Source organism: Chelonoidis abingdonii, chromosome 1 (assembly GCF_003597395.2).
Source record: "Chelonoidis abingdonii isolate Lonesome George chromosome 1, CheloAbing_2.0, whole genome shotgun sequence".
NCBI lineage: Eukaryota > Metazoa > Chordata > Testudines > Testudinidae > Chelonoidis > Chelonoidis abingdonii.
The window spans coordinates 30,721,179-30,739,487 of record NC_133769.1 but is presented as its reverse complement, the minus strand read 5'-3'; the positions used below and the strand labels follow the sequence as shown (position 1 = coordinate 30,739,487).

The window sequence follows — 18,309 nt, the reverse complement described above, 5'->3', positions numbered from 1 at the left end:
GGCGCCCTAAGCTGCCGGGCTGCAGGCAGCTGCTGCTGCCGGCAGCTCAGACTACGCAGCGGCCGCTGCAACCATTTAAAAAATTTGGGGGGGGGCGCCGCTTTTTGGCGCCCCCAAATCTTGGCACCCTAGGCAACCGCCTAGTTCGCCTAAATGGTTGCACCGGCCCTGCACCAGGGTATCAAAGTCCATGACAGAAGCTGGCTTCTACAGCTTGAAGAGAAAAGAGCCCATAGGAAGCAAAAAGCTCCAAACCAAGATACATTTGCAATAACTGCCAAAGATCATGCAAATTTTGAATTGGACTATTCAGGCACATGAGACATTGCAAATCATCTACATCATAGGCTGCAGTTCCCACCGTCTCTCGCAGATGAAAGGATGCCAACAACCAGCATCACAGCATGTGTGTAAGCTTTCTCCATGTGAGCAGTCTCACTGATTTCTCATGAGCATAAAGTTGGGCATCTGTGTAAGCCTTTGCAGGACTGGGGCCATATTCAATAAGTAACTCTTTGAGTTACCAGTCCACAATTATGCTCTGCTTTCAGCCTAAATGTTTCCTCTCGCTATTCTCAGTTTCCAGAAAGCAGCAACCACAGTAGGAGGCAAATACTTCCATCTTTCAGGCCAGCTTACCAGTATCTGTTTACTAGTAAAACTTTCTTCTCAGCATTAAGCTAACTTTGTTGCCTAATGATTAAGCCCATATGTGCCCCTTTCTGGAGCCCAGGGAGTTTAATAATTAGGTCAGAAGAAGAGGAGTAGGAGTTGAGAAGTGACTGTTTTGCCCCTCTCAGCTGCTCAATCCCCTCCTCCCAGCCTCCCCAGTGATTGATGAGGTAGGAAAGCTACCATTACAATAACAAACTGCTCTACTCTCCCAGCAAATCCTGTCTCACCCACATCCCCTCCTGCCCCCACAGAGTCCAGAGGAAGAAAGGAGAATTCTGCATGCAGAAGTGCTCAGTTTCAGTATTCACCAGTAATGAGAAACAGCCTTAGGGCCAGACTGCACTTCAAATAGAACTGTGACTGAGAAGCCAGCTGCAGCATGCGTCCATTTGGTAGATGAGACCTTAGACATGTGCCGATACATGAGTAAGATCCTCATGTACATTCGGAGGCCCCATCCACACACATGAACTTTTCATAGTGCTGCTAAAGAGTTAGGGGCATGGCTGGTTAAACACATGATTTACGTCCTGACAGCATATGCTTAATAATTGGTTACTAACTGGTGAATATTAACTGTGCAGTTAGCTGCCTCATCTGGGACATGGTTCAGTTCCTGTCAGCAGTCATGCATACTGGTATTTTATTGCATTGACCATTCCAGCTATGCTAATGTTAACCAGTAAGCGGCCAGACATCCATCCCACAGTGCACATTCCCTCCACCATGAGGATGCTTTTTGATATGCCTGATCTCTGGGGATTCTGCCCCAGAGCGTGTACCTGGCTCCTTCACCCCGAAGATGTGGGCTGGTTTAAAATTACCAGCACTCTCTCTTGCTGGACATTGTCTAAATAACTGAACATTGTGAGCTGCAGAACAGCCTCTTCTTCCCATAAATCTAGGCAGAAGGGACAAGGGGGAACAAAATCAAAACACACAGAGGTCTTGGCACAGGCAGCTCCTGCTAAGGCACTATGGGATACTGTGACCCAGAAGTCCATCTGTAGTTCACTTACTCTGTGTCAGCAATTCTTGTCAGGCCCGCCAGACTCACTACACCTAATAAACTGTTGTCATGATATAGACCCAAAAGGTGGCAAGTAACATCATTGGAAAACTAACAGATCATTGATATTCTTATGTGGTGTATGTACAGGGCATGTACCAAGAGTTATGGATGTGTGCTAGAATTATGTTCTTAAAATGTGTTGGGCAGGTAATGCATAAGGCCAGTCTGCCCTAAACAGTGGAATGTGTATTTGCTTGGCTGACCATCCTGGTCATCAGGCAGAGACAATGAAGGTGCATTTACATAAAAGGTAAACAAAGCCATCAAACTGATGAGGGGAGGAGGTAACAACTCAACTGTGACCAGTGTGGGGGAGGAAACAGCATGAAGTCTTCACCAGACCACATGGCATCTTTTCCCAGAAGTTGTGAGTTTACTGAACTGTAAAGACAGGGGGTCTGAAACTCAAATGATAAATAATTGAATCAACTAATGGTATACAATATTACTGCACTATAAAAGTATGCCAGGTAAGATCTTTTATGAAAGCTAATGACACACTGATGACTAATATTATTGCAAAATGTATGTATTAACACTATATAAGGAATTATGCATACTCACTTATATTATGCTTTAAAGTCTGTGACCAAACACAGGATTTTTCCCCCAGACAAGAGGGAAGGCAGCTATCTACCTCTCTGCAATGAAATTAAGGAACATATGACCAAAAACAATGGAATCCCTATTTACATATGAATCAGAAAGGAGATGAGAAGTCCACAGGAAGGGAAGAACAGCAAAAGGTCATCCTGAGTCGGGGGACAAAACAGTGAGTTTGGGAAGATATAAGGAGAGAGAAGAAACCATCTTGACACCCATCACTGGACAGACACAAGGGGCTGGAGTAAGATGGGTCCTTCAGCCAAGGGGATTGAAGTCTCTGGGAACTGAATATAGGTAAGAAATCAGATTAGGCAAAGATCTTTCACTTAGGAAGACAAGTGAAACAAGCCCCTTGTACATCTGTGGAAGGTCCTGACTGACAGAAAATGGCAAAGATTAAAAAATTGTTAAGAATTCTCCTTTGAACAAAGACTGTAGCTTGTTAAATTAGGTCTCAGCCATTAGAAAATATTTTTACTTTTATTTGCTTGTGATCATTTTGTCTTTATATCTTGTATTTGAACGAACTTAAAACCTTTTTGGTTAATAAACCTGTTTTACTTTTAGTCTTAGCCAACCTCATGCTGTGTTTGAATTGAAGTGATTGTTAACTCCAGTTAAAGGGATAAACTGTGTTTTTGTCTCTTTAAAGGAGCAATGAACCTTATTAATTCTGAGTGTTCCAGGAGAGGGCTGGACATTTCAGGGCAGAGGGTCTTGGGGAAATTTGGGACTGGGGGATGTTGGGGTAAGTAGTAACTAAGGTTGGTGGAGAGCACAGTGGGGTTGCTGGGGTCAGAGCACTGAACTAGGGCTGCACAGCACACAGGGGCTCAGGGAACGGCATGTTTGTCTGCATGCTGTTGGGGGCTGGGCTGTGAGCCATGGCAGTAGAGCATTTTAAGGCACCCAAGGTTAAAGGGCAGGTGGTGGCAGAATCTCTCACTGGTCTGGATTCCACTCAAAAATGTTACAGATGCCTTCCCAGAATATATTCAAGTAATGGTTAAGCAGAATCATAGAAATGTAGGATGGGAAGGGAACTCACCTGGTCATCAAGTCCAATCACCTGCACTCAAGACAGAACTACATAATAACTAGACCATTCCTGACAGGTGTTTGTCTAATCTGTTCTTAAAAACCTTCAATGATGGAGATTCCACAACCTTCCTAGGCAATTTGTTCCAGTGCTTAACTACCCTGGCACTGAGGAAGTTTTTCCTAACGTCCAACTTAAACCACCTTTGCTGCAATTTAAGCCCATTGCTTCTTGTCCTATTATCAGAAGTTAACGAGAACAATCTTTCACCCTCCTCCTTGTAACAACCTTTCATGTACTTGAAAACTATTATCATATCCCCTCCCTTAGTCTTCTCTTTAACAGACTAAACAAACTCAATATTTTCTATCTTTCCTCAAAAATCACGTTTTCTAGTCATTTAATCATTTTTGTTGCTCACCTCTGGGCTTTCTCCAATTTGTCCACACCTTTCCTGAAATGTGGCACTAGAATTGGACACAATTCTCCAGCTGATCCTTATCAACGTGAAGTAGAGTGGAAGCATTATTTCTTGTGTCTTGCTTACAACACTCCTGCTAATACATCCCAGAATTATGTTTCCTTTTTTTGCAACAGTACTACATTGTTGACTCATATTTACCTTATGATCCACTATAACATCCAGATCCCTTTCTGCAGTACTCCTTCCTAGGCAGTCATTTCCCATTTAGTATGTGTGCAACTGATTGTTCCTTCTGAAGTGGAGTACTTGCATTTGTCTTTTATTTAATTTTGCACTATTTACTTCAGACCATTTTCTCCAGTTTGTCCAGATCATTTTGAATTTTAATCCTATCCTACAAAGCACTTGCAACCCCTCCCAGTTTGATGGTATCTGCAAACTTTATAGTTGTACTTTCTATGCCTTTATCTAAATAATTTATGAAGATATTGAACAGAACTGGAACCACGACAGATCCCTGTGGGACCCCACTCGATATGCCCTTCCAGTTTGACTGTGAACCACTGATAACTACTCTCCAGGAAAGGTTTTCCAACCAGCTATCCACCCACCTTATAGTACAGGGGTGGGCAAACTATGGCCTGTGGGCCAGATCTGGGCCCGAGCTGTTTTAAGCCGGCCCGCAAGCCGCGCCAGAGACTCGGCCCCACTCCAGCCGGGGTGCTGGGTCAGGGGCCAGACCACGTAGCTCGGTCCCACTCCTGCGCTGGGGGCCGCACCACACGGCTCAGCATTGCTCCGGCACTCCAAATGGGGAGCAGGGTAAGGGGCCACACCATGCGGCTCCCGGAAGCCACAGTATGGCCCTGTTCCACCTCCTACGCACTCCAATGGCCCCCTCTAGTGCTCCAATGGGACTGTAGAGGTGGTGCCCCCGGATGGGGCAGTGTGCAGAGCCTCCTGGCCACACCTCCGCGTAAAAGCCGAAGAAGGGACATGCCGCTGTTTCTGGGAGCTGCTTGAGGTAAGTGCTGCTTGGAGTCTGCATCCCAGAGCCTCTCCCCATGCCCCAACTCCTTGACCCAGCCCTGATCCCCCTCCCACTCTCCAAACCCCTGGATCTCAGCCCAGAGCACCCTCCTGCACCCCAAACTCATTCCCAGCCCCACCCCAGAGCCCACACCCCCTCCTGCACCCCAACCCCAATTTTGTGAGCATTTATGGCTCACCATACAATTTTTATTCCCCGACTTGGCCCTTGGGCCAAAAAGTTTGCCCACCCTTGTTAGAATAGCTGCATCTAGGTTATATTTCCCTAGTTTGTTTATGAGAAGGTCATGTGAGACAGTATTAAAAGCCTTACTAGAGTCAAGATATACCACATTTACATTTCCACCCAACCACAAGGCTTGTTACCCTGTCAAAGAAAGCTATTAGGTGGTTTCACATGATTTGTTCTTGACAAATCTATGTTGACTGTTACTTATTATCTTCTGGGTGTTTGCAGATTGATAGCTTAATTACTTGCTCCATTATCTTTCTGGGTACTAAAATTAAACTGACTAGATCTGTAATTCCTTGAGTTGTTCTATTTTTATTCGCCTTTTTATAGATTGGCACTACATTTGCCCTCTTCCAGTCCCCTAGAATCTCTCCCATCTTCCCTTAGTTTTTGAAGATAATCACTAATGGCTGTAACGAATGAATGCAAACACACAGCTGTGATGACAGAAAAGCTGCTGTATAGACATAAAGCAAACTGAGTTACTTGCAACTGGTTACAAAACCATAGCTGGAGTTGCACAGTGGATAGGACTAAAATGGAATCACCTTGCAACTGGGTTGAGGGACAACTGTGTAATAACTAGATCCCTTTATACAGCTCTGTTTATAGTGAGGAGGACCTTAAGTCCCCACTGGTTGCTCATGTGTGCGTGAGCAGACACACACAGATCACAGAATAAAACAGTCTATTCAGTTCATTTTGTTTTATCCTTTAAAGTTTTACTTCTAGGTTAAAAATAGTATTTAAAAATTATTTTCCTGGGTTACTAATAATGCCTTAAATTATTGAAACTGAAAACTTCTAACTTTCACCATTTATTTGGTTTGTTTTTCTTCATTACACTTAGCTTTGACAATGAAAACAGAGGGTCAGTTTCTCTTCCCAGTGCTCATATGCTGCAACATTTGGATCATAAACTGCAGGGGAACGATTCAGTCCAACACATACACAACCCCTATTTTCACTGAAATATTTCATGAAAACAGTTTTATTAATATAAGGCTTTGTAAAACCTTTAAAACACACACACAATTTGAGACCTAAAACTATCTGACAGTACCACTTTATATGTCCAGCTAAGGAAAAATAGACCCACCTCCTCAAAACAAATCAAAGACTAAAACTTTCCATATATTTAACCCTATTTCACCTTTTAATAATTGTGTGAACTTTATGAAGATGAATTTTACCCTCAATAACAATAAAAATTAAGGCAGCCTCTCTCTGTTTATCCTCTCTTTTGGGGTTAACAGGGAAATTGTTGCCCTCAAGCGTTTGGGAGCTTCAGCACCTTTCCATGACTCACCTCTTACAAATGTATATGGTCAAGTCAATGGTAGCTCTCCCTTCCCCAGTCAAAGTATACATATCCCATCCACATAGGCCCCATCCAGCAGCCACAACTCCACCAGCAGCCCATAGCAGTGAGTATCTGTTGCCCCTGAGGTCATGATTACCTCGGGAACATGGATCATGACAGAAAACACAGGATGAATGAATGAGCTGTTTTCCCTTTGTGATGACCAAGGCAGTTATGTTTAAAAACGTTAGGTGAAGGGTTAACTATGCTCCACTATCACATGATGCAACACACCTTGACCCTGTCTACACTAGCTGCTAAGTTGCCTTTAACAACGTTAGTTAAGACAGGTGAGCTAACAGGGTGTCCAACCGTGTCCATTTCCCTAGCGCAGACGCGGCCCAACTGAGGAGCATGGCCAAGCGCAGCGCTGCAAACGTGCAGTAGCCTGAAGGAACTATGCACTTTGTGAACAACTAGCACGATTTGGGCAGAAACAAAGGCGAGAGCTCGAGCTGCTGTGGAACCCGCTGTAGCAGCAGCTTTCCTGGCTCCGGGGCTGCACCCCCCGCCCACCTTCAGCGCCTGCGTGAAGGCGCCTCCCAGTCCCTCTCCGGCTGAAAGTTTCTTCTCTGCGGGGCAGTAGGAGCCAGGCGTGAGGAGAGCGGACACGCCGGTTTCCTGTCGGACGCGGCACAGCCAGGGACCGTCTCCCTCGCAGCTCAGCGTCTCCTTTGCAGGCACCTAAGGCGAAGCCGGGCGGCGCATTCTCCTGCCTCCCTTCCCGGCGCGCGGGGAGATGGGCTGGCTCCAGGCGCACCTTGGCGCGCTCCTAGGTAATTCGCGCGGCCCCTGGCTGCCCTGTGTCCCCCGGGGCAGTAGCGGGGGCGGCTTCCTCAGCCCGGCCTGTCTCGCTCAGCCCAGCTGTGGCTTGGGACCCGAGAGTCTCGGTAGCTGGGTTGGCAAGTTCCTGCCCCACCCCCAGCAGCTGCCCTTGGCCCCTATGGGCACGTCCCTGCAGCTGCTCCGGGCCAGGCGGCCAGGTTAGGACCAGCGTTGCCTCCCGCGCAGACAGCTGGGGCTGCGGGTTCCTGGAGCGGTGGGGGCGCGCTCACCTGGGAGGGGGCGCTGGGCTGGACGGGGGCGTCTCCTCTGCCTCCCCCCAACATATGGGAACATCCCCCCCCTTCTCCAGGTAGCTCTGCAAGCGTCGGCGCCGGGGTGTCCGCACCCACTCCCCGAGCGCTCCCCCCACAGCCCTGCCCGCCTCACCCGCTCTGCCTTCCCCCGTGCAGGGCTGTGGGCCGCCGCCCTGGCTCAGGAGCCCGAGTACAGCTACGGGTGCGCCGAGGGCAGCTGCTACCCGGCCACCGGCGACCTGCTGATCGGCCGCGCCTCGCAGCTGTCCGCCAGCTCCACGTGCGGGCTCCACAGGCCCGAGCCCTACTGCATCGTGAGCCACCTCCAGGTAAGGACCCGGCCGGCGGGAGGGGCCCCTGGCTGCGCGGCGCAAACAGCTGGCGCTGGGGAGGGGGCGGACAGGAAGCCGAGTGCATCCCTGGGGCTCAGCTTTGTTTGCACAGTTGCGTCCCTCCTGTGTTTCCTGCTCTGGGTTGTCTGGTTGCCGAGTTGGAAGGAAGCACCTTCTCCCAGGAAAGCAGTGGGGGAGTTGGGTGGGAGAACAAGGACAGAGGCTGTGCCTGCCTGGGAATGCTGTCCTGAGGGGGCCAACGCACCCCCCATCCCACTGTGGGGGGCTCTGCACCCAGTGCTTGCTACTGGCAGCTCCCATTCCACTGTTACCCCAAGCTCTGATCCCGAAAGGGAGCCTTCCTTGCCCCTAGCTCTGCAAAACAGTGAGCACCCAGCATGGCCATGAAAGCCTGATCATCACCCAGCTCTCTTGAGAGATTCCCCATCACATGTGACATTTAAAACTAGACTGCCCAAAGCTAGGAAAACTCTGTATGGAACAATCCTGCAGGGGCTGGGAGCTGGATCCCTCCTCCCTCTGACAGTGATGCATCTTTTGTGCTAGTCAAATTAGAAGTATAGTAGTTCAGGTGAATTTAAACACAAAATGTTCTTGTATGTAATTTGGCCAATGGTAGTATTTTTAATACTAAATAATGCAGTTACCAACACAACATACACAAATACATTTGTAAAAACGCTCCATGAAATTAGATGAACAATATATTGGGTGTTATATTAAATCGGGGGCCCTTGAGTTACTTGGGGCCCTAAGCAATTGCTTAGTCTGCTTAGGCCTAGTGCCACTACTGGCAGTAGTATTGCTGAAAAGGATAGGGGGTTTTAATGGATCATATATTAAGTATGAGTCAACAATGGGATGCAGTTGCAAAAAAGGCTAATGCTGTTCTGGAGTATATGTCATATATAAGACACAGCAGGTAATTTTCTGCTCTACCCAGCACTGGTGAGATCTCAGCTAGAGTACTGTGCCCAATTTTGGGTGCCACACTTCAAGAAAGATGTGGACAACTTAGAAAGAATCCAGAGGAGATTGACAAAAATGATAAAAGCCTTAGAAAACCTGATCTGTGAGGAAAGGTTTAAAAAAATGTTCATGTTTAGTCTTGAGTAAAGAAGACTTGGGGGGAAGGGAGGTAAAAGAGGACCTGATAAGTCTTTAAATATATGTTAAGAGCTGTTAAGAGGACAGTGATCAATCAAATGTTCTCCATGTCCACTGAAAGTAGGGCAAGAACTAATGGGCTTAATCTGCACCACTGGAAATGTAGGTTAGATATTAAGAAAAATTTTTATAACAGTAAGGATAGTACAGTACAGGAATAAGTTTCCAAGGGAGGTTGTGGAATCCCCTTAAGAACAGGTTAGACAAACATTTGTCCTGCCTCATCGTAGGGGGATGGGCTAGATGACCTCTCAAGGTCCCTCCAGCCCAGATTTCTGATTTTGTGATGTAGAGGCAGTATAAAGAGCATGCCTAGCTATTTGCACCCATAGTGTACTTATTCATTTAAACTCAATTTAACTTGATAAGTAAGAATGTGGCACAGAGAGTTCAATTCATACTTCTTCAGGCTTGTACAGTGCCGTCTAGACTACTTCCTGAATCAAAGTCAGTATGTAATTACATTTATAGTTTAAATTCTGGCATGGGGGGGAAGGGTAGTTAAATCTGTGTGTGTCTTCAAGTAAAACAATGAAAATATGAATTTATGTGGAAAAATAGTCTAGCACATTCCAGGTTTCCAAGACAGAAGGGACATGTAAAAAACCCAGTCAGTATAAATGGAGCTATATTACATGTGAAAGTAGATAAATAATCTCAACCTGAGTTTACAATGTCAAAAACACTAGCCCAAATTCTGTTGTTCTAAGTGGAGCAAGTATCAGAGGGGTATCCATGTTAGTCTGGATCTGTAAAAAGCGACAGAGTCCTGTGGCCAGGGCTGGTGCAAGGATGTTTTGTGCCCTAAGCGAAACTTGCACTTTGCGCCCTCCCCCGGTGCCTGTGCCCTGAGACGCCCCCCCATGGCAGCTTCCCCCCCCCCGAGGCACCCCCCTTGCAGCAGCTCCCCACTCTCCGCCCTGAGGCACCCCCCTGCCTCAGCTCACCCCTGCTCCACACACGAGCATCCCAAGCATACCATTGCTGCTTCATTTCTCCCGCCTCCCAGGCTTGCGGTGCCAATCAGCTTAGGCGCTGCAAGCCTGGGAGGTGGGAGAAGTGAAGCAACCACGGCGTGCTCGGGGAGGAGGCGGGGCAGGGGTGAGCTAGGGTGGGGAGTTCCCCTGCGTGCTGCCCTCCCCCCTTACTTGCTGCAGTCAGCCCTCCCCGTGCTCCCCTGCCCAGCTCCCTCCTCCTAAATGCCAGCGGCGACCAGGGCAGCCGAAGATCAGGGCACCGCGGTCGCTGCCAAAGAAAATGGCGCCCCCCCAAATGCCAGTGGCCTAGGTAACCGCCTAGGTCGCTTAAATGGTTGCACCAGCCCTGCCTGTAGCACCTTATAGACTAACAGACGTACTGGAGCTTATGCTCCAATGCGTCTATAAGGTGCCACAGGACTCTTTGCTGCTTTTTAGGTGGAGCAAAACTCCCTCTGAAAGCAGTGGGAGTCTTGTTCCATTCAGGACCATAGAATTTGGCCCAAAGTATATTGCTCCTTAGTATACTTGAACAAACGTGTCATGTCAGCTCGTTTAGTTTGATAGTGTGTGCTCAGCACTTTGCAGGATTGGGTCCCAATATGGCTATAGTAGAATTTCTGACATACCTTGCAAGATTTCGAGTGTTCTCTTATTTTTATTCTTGCAACTAAATATTCTGAGTCAGCATTGTATCCTTGGCTGCTTTTGTCCCTGTTCCTCTCCCCCTCCCCCTCCCCCTCCCCCTCAAAGGTGCAGAGTGTGGCAGAAAAGACATGGTTAGAAGGGGGATTCTGAAAGATGCTGAAGACCCCTCACCTCTTTCTGGCAAACCTTAGCGAACAGACAGCTTTGACCCTGATTTCAGCGGCAGGAGGTCTGGGCCTATATTTGGGACCTGTACTCTGGCTGGTTTGGGAGTGCTCATATAGATTAGCCCAAATAATCTGACTATATGGGAAGATGATAGGGACATGCCTAAGGAATTGGGAGGATACACGGACCACAGAGACTTGTCTTGATTTGTTTGCTCATGGCAGGAATGACAGAGGGCTTGGGGAGTATGAACTCTGTGCCTGGGGACTACCAGGAGAAGGGCGCCATAATTGGCACTGAATTGTGTGAAACAGCATCACTTACTTTATACTATAGCAACATCTCTAATGCTCAGATCCATGACTGCTGAGGTGCTGTTTTATTAAGGGCTGAATGAATGTGAATGTAGCCTCCACTCTGCCAACAATGCCATCCTAAACTGCCTGTTTGTCCAATTTTTGGACATGCACCATTGTGCTTTTTCCTATGCAGCCCCTTATGCTATGGAAGGAGCGCCCAGTAAAAAATCCACAATACCATCACATTGTCCTCTTTTGAATGTCTCTGTAAAACCCACCTGAGCCATGATGCCCACATAACACTTGACTGTAGTTAGTGGCTCCTGGACTGTGACCAGCTGCATATTCAAGCTGTTTTACCGTTATCTCGGGCTCCCCCTGTTGATCTGTCATATCTATCTGTTGTCTCACATCTTAATTTAAGATGTAAACTTCTTTGGGCAGGGACTGTCTCTTTGTTATGTCTATGCAGTGCCTATCACAAGTGGGCTCTGACATATTAGGCACCTTTACAATACAAATGAATAGATAATAATAGCTGTTATGTTACACTTGTTCTGTGGAGGAGGGCTAGTCACTCAGGCCCATGATTTCAAACAGGTGCAACATGGGGCTGCATGCGAAGTTAGGGTTGCATTTGTGCTCATAACCATGTGTGTGCTCAACCTAAGTATGTGCTTGAAAATTTGGACTCAATGGTGAAATTCCACCCTAGTAAATTGGACCTACACTAAAGCTTTACAGGGGACTTTGAGCTGCACAGGGCTTTGTCCAGGATATCTGTAACTGGAAGAAGCAAACACTACTTTACAGAGCATTTGAATTTGTTGTTTCTGGGTCTAAGTTTCAGCATAAATCAGTTGAATAGTTTTCTGTAAACATTACTATTCACTTATGAATTGTGCTGGGGAGTACTTATTCCCAGGGATAGTCCCTGGAATTAAGTTTTAAGTAAAACATACTTCCAATAAAACTAAAAGCTTATTTAATTCCTGTCATATTTTCCCCTTTGGCCTTCAAGTTACTCTTATTAATTTAAGAGTAAATAATGCTTTCTTTAATTTTTAAAGTAAAAAATAAATCTTTTGGAGTCATTCTTCAAAAGGCACAAAGAGCCAAATACAACATTAATGCAAAATATGTTTATCTTCAGGGAACAACTATTACTTTTTTTGATACAATAACCAACGCTAAGACTAAAACGTTAATTGTCTTATTATTTTAGGAGGACAAAAAATGTTTCACGTGCAATTCCCAGTTCCCCTTCCACGAGACTCTCAACCCTGATAGCCATCTTATTGAAAATGTGGTCACAACATTTGCTCCAAACCGTCTCAAGCTGTGGTGGCAGTCAGAAAATGGTATGTAGTTCATCTGGAGATCATTTCTAATGAACATAATTGGTCACCCTTGATTGACTTAAAGATTCCAGTACGTTTTGTTGTTATTTGAAGGGTTGTCTGCCTAGTTGTTAGTGCTGCATGGAGCATTAGCGTGTTAAGCACAGATCCCTTGGTAAAGCTAGATTCTTTGATATATATTTGAGTGATGTTTTATTATAAACAAAGTCTTACGAACTTTAGGAGTGCTGGAAAAAGTATAATATAAACTTTAAGGAATCTCTTATCATGTTTGTTTAAAAATATATAGCTTTTTTTTTTATATTGTGCCCAAATCTCTTGTGCTTAGTGGAATGAGCAAAAGGGGAGGAAACAGGCACCAAGGAACATCCCAGTGCAGAGCAGCCAGAACAGCTGTACACTGTTGTTCCTCCCAGCCTCGCCTAGCATGCCTGTCAGCGGAGGTAGGAGGTGTGGCTAGAGTGCACGGTGCTCCAGCCGTTGTCACCCAGGTACCCTGAGGCTGGTCCAGCCTAAGCCACAGGCTGGACAGGACTCCTATAGCTTAAAACCACTTTGGCGTCTGCCCTTCAGGAGGATGGAAGAATCAGGGCCACTCTCTCAATATTCACTATCAACTCACTTCTCTGCTCAGGCTATGTAGTTATCTGCTAGATGAACAAAGCAAGCAAATCAAAGCAAATAAAAACCACACACGTTAGTTTTGTGGGGTATTTTTCCCTCTAAAATTTCTTTCCAGAGTAAGCCATTCCTTTTTCCTTTTACAGCTGTGCTCTCAGCCTGCCTGAATTTCCTCAAGTTAGGCCATCCAATCCTAAAACTCCTAAGATACTCCTTTTAAAAAAAAAAAAAAAAAGTATGGAAGGCATAGTATTTGGCAAATATGTTGGCAAAGGTTCTTATTGTAACTTAATGAACACTGTGATATTTTGAAAAACTCTTATTAACCCGCTAAAAAGAAGTTTACATGATGTCCTTTTTAACAAGTGAGATTAATCCAGCTAGCTATCTGTCTCCACTGTTTCTAGTTTAGCATTCCAGATAGCTCATGTTTTTTGTGATAGACTTGGCAACTTACCAACAGAAAAGTTTAAGCTTATAAGGTCATGCAAATGTCCCTCAAAAATAAACAACAAATGATTCTTTCTTTCTCCATGTAGACATAAAAGCAGCAAGGATAGTTATATTACTGTGTGTGTTCCACACAAAATTATAGCTGTTTAAATATTGGAAAGTTCCATACTTTCCTTGGGTTATTCTACTTGTCTTCCTTCCCACCCCCCCCCTTTAAATCATTTTTATTTGTTTTTTTATGCTACAAACTAGAATGTAATTAGTTTCCAGCTGTTTCAAAAGATCTTTTCACGTGCATCAAATAACTGTTTGTGTTATCTTCCTTCAGTATACAGTCCTAAAATTTTGATAATTTATAGTTGTACAACTTGAAAAATCTCTTTCTTACCACTGGTAAGTTGGAAAGCTCTCATCAGTGAGTGAGGGGATCTGAATAGTCAATTTCTGTAAAATTTAACCTTTCATTTGAAAAACAGTTGTAGGCTTCTGTCCCTTATGGTTACAAAAATAATCTTTCCACTGTGAACCCCTGCAGTGCAATCTCTGACTGTGCAGACAAAGGGCTCCTATGCTTCTGCTCATAGTTTCCGCAAAGAGCCTCTGAGTGACATTAGCAAGAATCGGCTGGGTTTCACTGCTGATATTCAGGAAGTTGTAGGCAAGTGTAAAACTGACCAGGACAGTGGCAGTTTCGTGATATAGTATACCCTCAGAGTTATGAACATCAGTGTTGCGAACTGACCAGTCAGTTACATGCCTCATTTGGAACCGGAAGTATGCACTCGGGCAGCAGCAAAGAGAAAAAAGCAAATACAGTTCATTATTGTGTTTTAAACTACTAAAAAAAAAAAAATCAAGGGAAAGTTTAAATATACACAAGCAGAGGTTGGGGGGGAGGGGTGTGCGTCTTCTAACTGGAGAGACCCACTGCCAGAGGCTGTTACTGGAACTGGAGCCCTCAGCCAGTGTCCAGCATCACTGCTATGGTATGAATTCCATCACCCTCAGTCTTATCAGCAGCTGAGAGAGGAGTCAGGGCTTCTCATCAGGGCATTATAAGGGAGGCCACTTCCAGTCCCCCAGCTTTCTTTTTGTATCTGCCTCTATCTAGGCACTTCAGTTCTGTAATGCAAACCAAGATAAGGGTAATCCAGTCTCATGCTTTGGGTGTATGCTGATTGGCACAGGGGACAGGAAAGAATCCCCCAGCAAAATGGTCCCCAACCTTTTTCATCTGGCAAGCGCCGGACTACAAGCCACTGAGGACCGTGGCCGACGGATGAGCATCTGCCGAAATACCACTGAGAAGCGGCATCATCCAGAGGCATCGCCCCCGAAATGCCGCCGAAAATCAGCGGCATATCAGCGGCGATGCCTCTGGATGATGCTGCTTATCGGTGGCATTTCGGTGGATAATTGTCCGCCGGCCAGTACGCAGGTGCACATAGATGCCCCAGCAGGTGCCATGGCACCCGCAGGGACTGCGTTGGGGACCACTGCCCCAGCTCCTTCCATTATGCAGCTTTGCGTAACTGGCTATAAGTGTAATCAACGTTCTTGTCTGTAAAACTAGAATTAAATGGGCTTTGGGCAGAGGACCTACATGGGGGTTTAGGAAAGTTTGTTTGTACTAATCCAGTGAATCCAGGCCCTTGCCTGACGAATAGGCTGCCCCAACCACCCATGTTCCTAGGCTGAGAGCCATTTGCAGAATTCCAGAACCCCCCTGCACGAGATCTCAGCAGTCTAGCTCCTAGCAGAGAGAATTATGGTTCATTTCCATTGCATGTCAGGCTTTTTGCCCATGCAGAGCGAAGTGAGGGCCAGGGCTTCATCCTTAGTGGACTGTGGAGTTTTTCATTTTCTTCTAAAGCATCAGCTAGAGGCCTCTGCGGAAGGCCTGATACCAGACTAGTTCTGCATTGTGTGTGAATCACTTAACCTCCCCATACCTGAGTAATGGGGTACTGATGCTTGAAATACCTCAAGTATGGGGGTAAAGTGAAATATGTTAAATGCCATACAGACTAAATACATGTACAGCACCGTATAAGAAATAATATCTCCAATTGGCAATCCCATGTAATGTGATGTTTAGGAAGTTTGCAAACACTGTATCTTCAGAGTCTTCGCTGCAATTCCCTAATGTTTGTTATAGTGCTAATCCATACGTTGTTCTATCACAACATAACAGCCAAAGTCAAGAAAAAGGTCTTTATATTATCAGAATGAGGGTCTCTTAAGAAAATAATGAAGTTATTGCTGAGAAATGTTCCTGTTTACTATAGAATTTTCTTTTTCTGCCTTTAGGTTTAGAAAATGTAACACTCCAACTGGATCTGGAAGCCGAATTCCATTTCACTCATCTCATTATGACCTTCAAGGTAAAGAATCCATAGCATTCTCACAAATCACAAACTGGAGCACTGTGTAATCTAACATCTGTCATGGAGGGCAGTTGTGGGCTCAACTGGTTATATATAACGTTCCAGATTTGAAGATACAGACTTTAATAAATGTATTAAAAATGTTATTAGTATTGGAATGCCCGGGAGATGGACTTCATAAGTCTGTTGGTCTCAAATTTTTGGTCTCAAATTCATAAGTCTGTTGGTCTCAAACATATGTTTCTGCTTTGAATAAATCCAAAACTCATAAAATAGAAGGAGATTAAAGCTCTCTTCTGTAGCTCACTTGCATTTTATATTTTGGGCTTTTGTAGCAAAAATGGAACTGTGGGGTCTTACCATTCTTTTAGATTTCAAGATTGTGGAAGTGTGCAAAAACTGTGCTTTGGGTTATTTGTTTGCTCTTTGTGTGTTGTTTGTATTTTACAATATCATTATCAAAATCAACATAAAAGCAAGTTTTTTTTTTTGTTTTTTTTTTGTTAGCAATTATTTTCACTTGACAAATTAAAATGTCTCCAAGAGAACATCTGTGCCTTTGTTTCCTTTCAAACAGATGTCCTGGAATGACAGATTATGTACCATGTGTCTCAAAGTACATTTTATTATGGAGGCATTAGTAGTGACCTCTGTAGCTGAATGTAATCTTCACATTTTACATGCTAACTTTCTAGGACAACTGTAGATATCCCTATAATATCCCTGGGCTCCCATCTCAAACACACACCTCTGCTTCCCACAGGGTGGCCTCCCCCCCACCATGTCCCCATATTTCCTTACCAAACTCAGCTTCTAAACACCAGTATGTATAAATATCTATGTGTATTAGGATTTAAAAACTGAATGTTGTAGGGCTGTCTGGGGTCATGGTGAAAGATGGAAGGAGAGATTTATTAAGGAGGACTGGATTGGTGCATCAGGGAACAGGATTGCACAAGGGGAGTGAGCCTGGGGAAAATTAGTCTGTGCACGGAGGATTGTGGTGCAAGGGACAGGAGGAAGAGTGTGGCAATGCAAGGGGTTGCAGGCTGTGTGATAGGCATAGTAATAGGGTTGCCAGCTTTCTAATCGCACAAAACCGAACACCCCTTCCCCGAGGCTCTGCCCTCACTTGCTCTATCTCCCCTCTCTCCATGGCTCACTCTCTCCCACCCTCACTCACTTTCACCAGGCTGGGGCAGGCGGTTGGGGTGCAGGCTCTGGGGGGGGTGGGGATGGGCGGGGATGAGGGGATTGGGGTGCAAGAGGGGGCTCAGGGCTGGGGTGGAGTGTTGAGGTGGGGGTGTTGGCTCCATGACTGAGTTTGGGTGCAGGAGAGGACTCTGGGCTGGGGCAGGGGGTTGGAGTGTGGGAGGGAGTTCGGGGTGCAGGGTCCCAGTGGCACTTACCAGGGCTCTCAGAAAGCAGCCACCCAGGTCCCTGCGGCCCCTAGGCGCATGGGTGGCTGGAGAGGCTCTGCATGCTGTCCTCACGCCCACAGGTGCCACCCCCACATCTTCCATTGGTCGCTGTTCCTGGCCAATGGGAGCTGCAGAGCCGGCACTCGGCGTGGGGGCAGTGTGCAGAGCCTCCGTGGCCACCCATAAGCCTAGGATCCGCCAACCGGACTTTTAATGGCCCGGTCAGCAGTGCCAACCAGAACCATCAGGGTCCCTTTTTGACCGGCTATTCCAGTTGAGCATGACAACCCTACATAGTAAGGATCCTTCGACTATAAGATCTTTGGGAAGACACTATCTTTTTGTTCTTTTTTACTGTGCCTAACATAATGGGGCTCTGGGCTAATACTGAGGTTTCTAAGTGCTAATACAAATTATGAATAATAATACATATAATTGTTGATGACTATTTGGATGAATAGTCATCAGGTACTTCCTAAAACGCCTGGGAAATTCCCTTCCACCAAAAAACTTGGTTAATTTTGAATGAAGGCTGCTTTACACTCAAATGCAAAACCTTACTCTGATCTTATACCTTTTTTATGGACAAATACCACAATAGACTATTTTAATGCTGCATATATGCCTATTGGTTTGATGTGTAATAGTCTGGGTGCCTTCTGTGATGAGATAACTGGCTCTGTGGATGAGGGGAAAGCAGTGGATGTGTTATTCCTTGACTTTAGCAAAGCTTTTGATACTGTCTCCCACAGTATTCTTGCCAGCAAGTTAGAAGTATGAGCTGGATGTATGGACTATAAAGTGGGTAGAAAGCTGGCTAGATCACTGGGCTCAACGGGTAGTGATCAATGGCTCCATATCTAGTTGGCAGCCGGTATCAAACGGAGTGCCCTAAGGGTTGGTCCTGGGGCCGG

At 45.7% G+C, this 18,309-nt stretch overlaps 1 protein-coding gene across 1 annotated transcript in view; it reads left to right on the top strand.

Moving 5' to 3' along the window:
* Positions 1–7,133: 7,133 nt before the first annotated feature.
* The window catches only part of LAMB1 (laminin subunit beta 1), a 76,428-nt gene continuing 65,252 nt past the window's right edge, over positions 7,134–18,309 (top strand). Inside the window, exons 1-4 of the mRNA XM_032803996.2 lie at positions 7,134–7,237; positions 7,697–7,869; positions 12,378–12,513; positions 15,898–15,971. Coding sequence (XP_032659887.1) covers positions 7,201–7,237; positions 7,697–7,869; positions 12,378–12,513; positions 15,898–15,971 — 420 coding nt within the window. The 5' untranslated portion in view covers positions 7,134–7,200. The remainder of the gene's footprint in view (positions 7,238–7,696; positions 7,870–12,377; positions 12,514–15,897; positions 15,972–18,309) is intronic.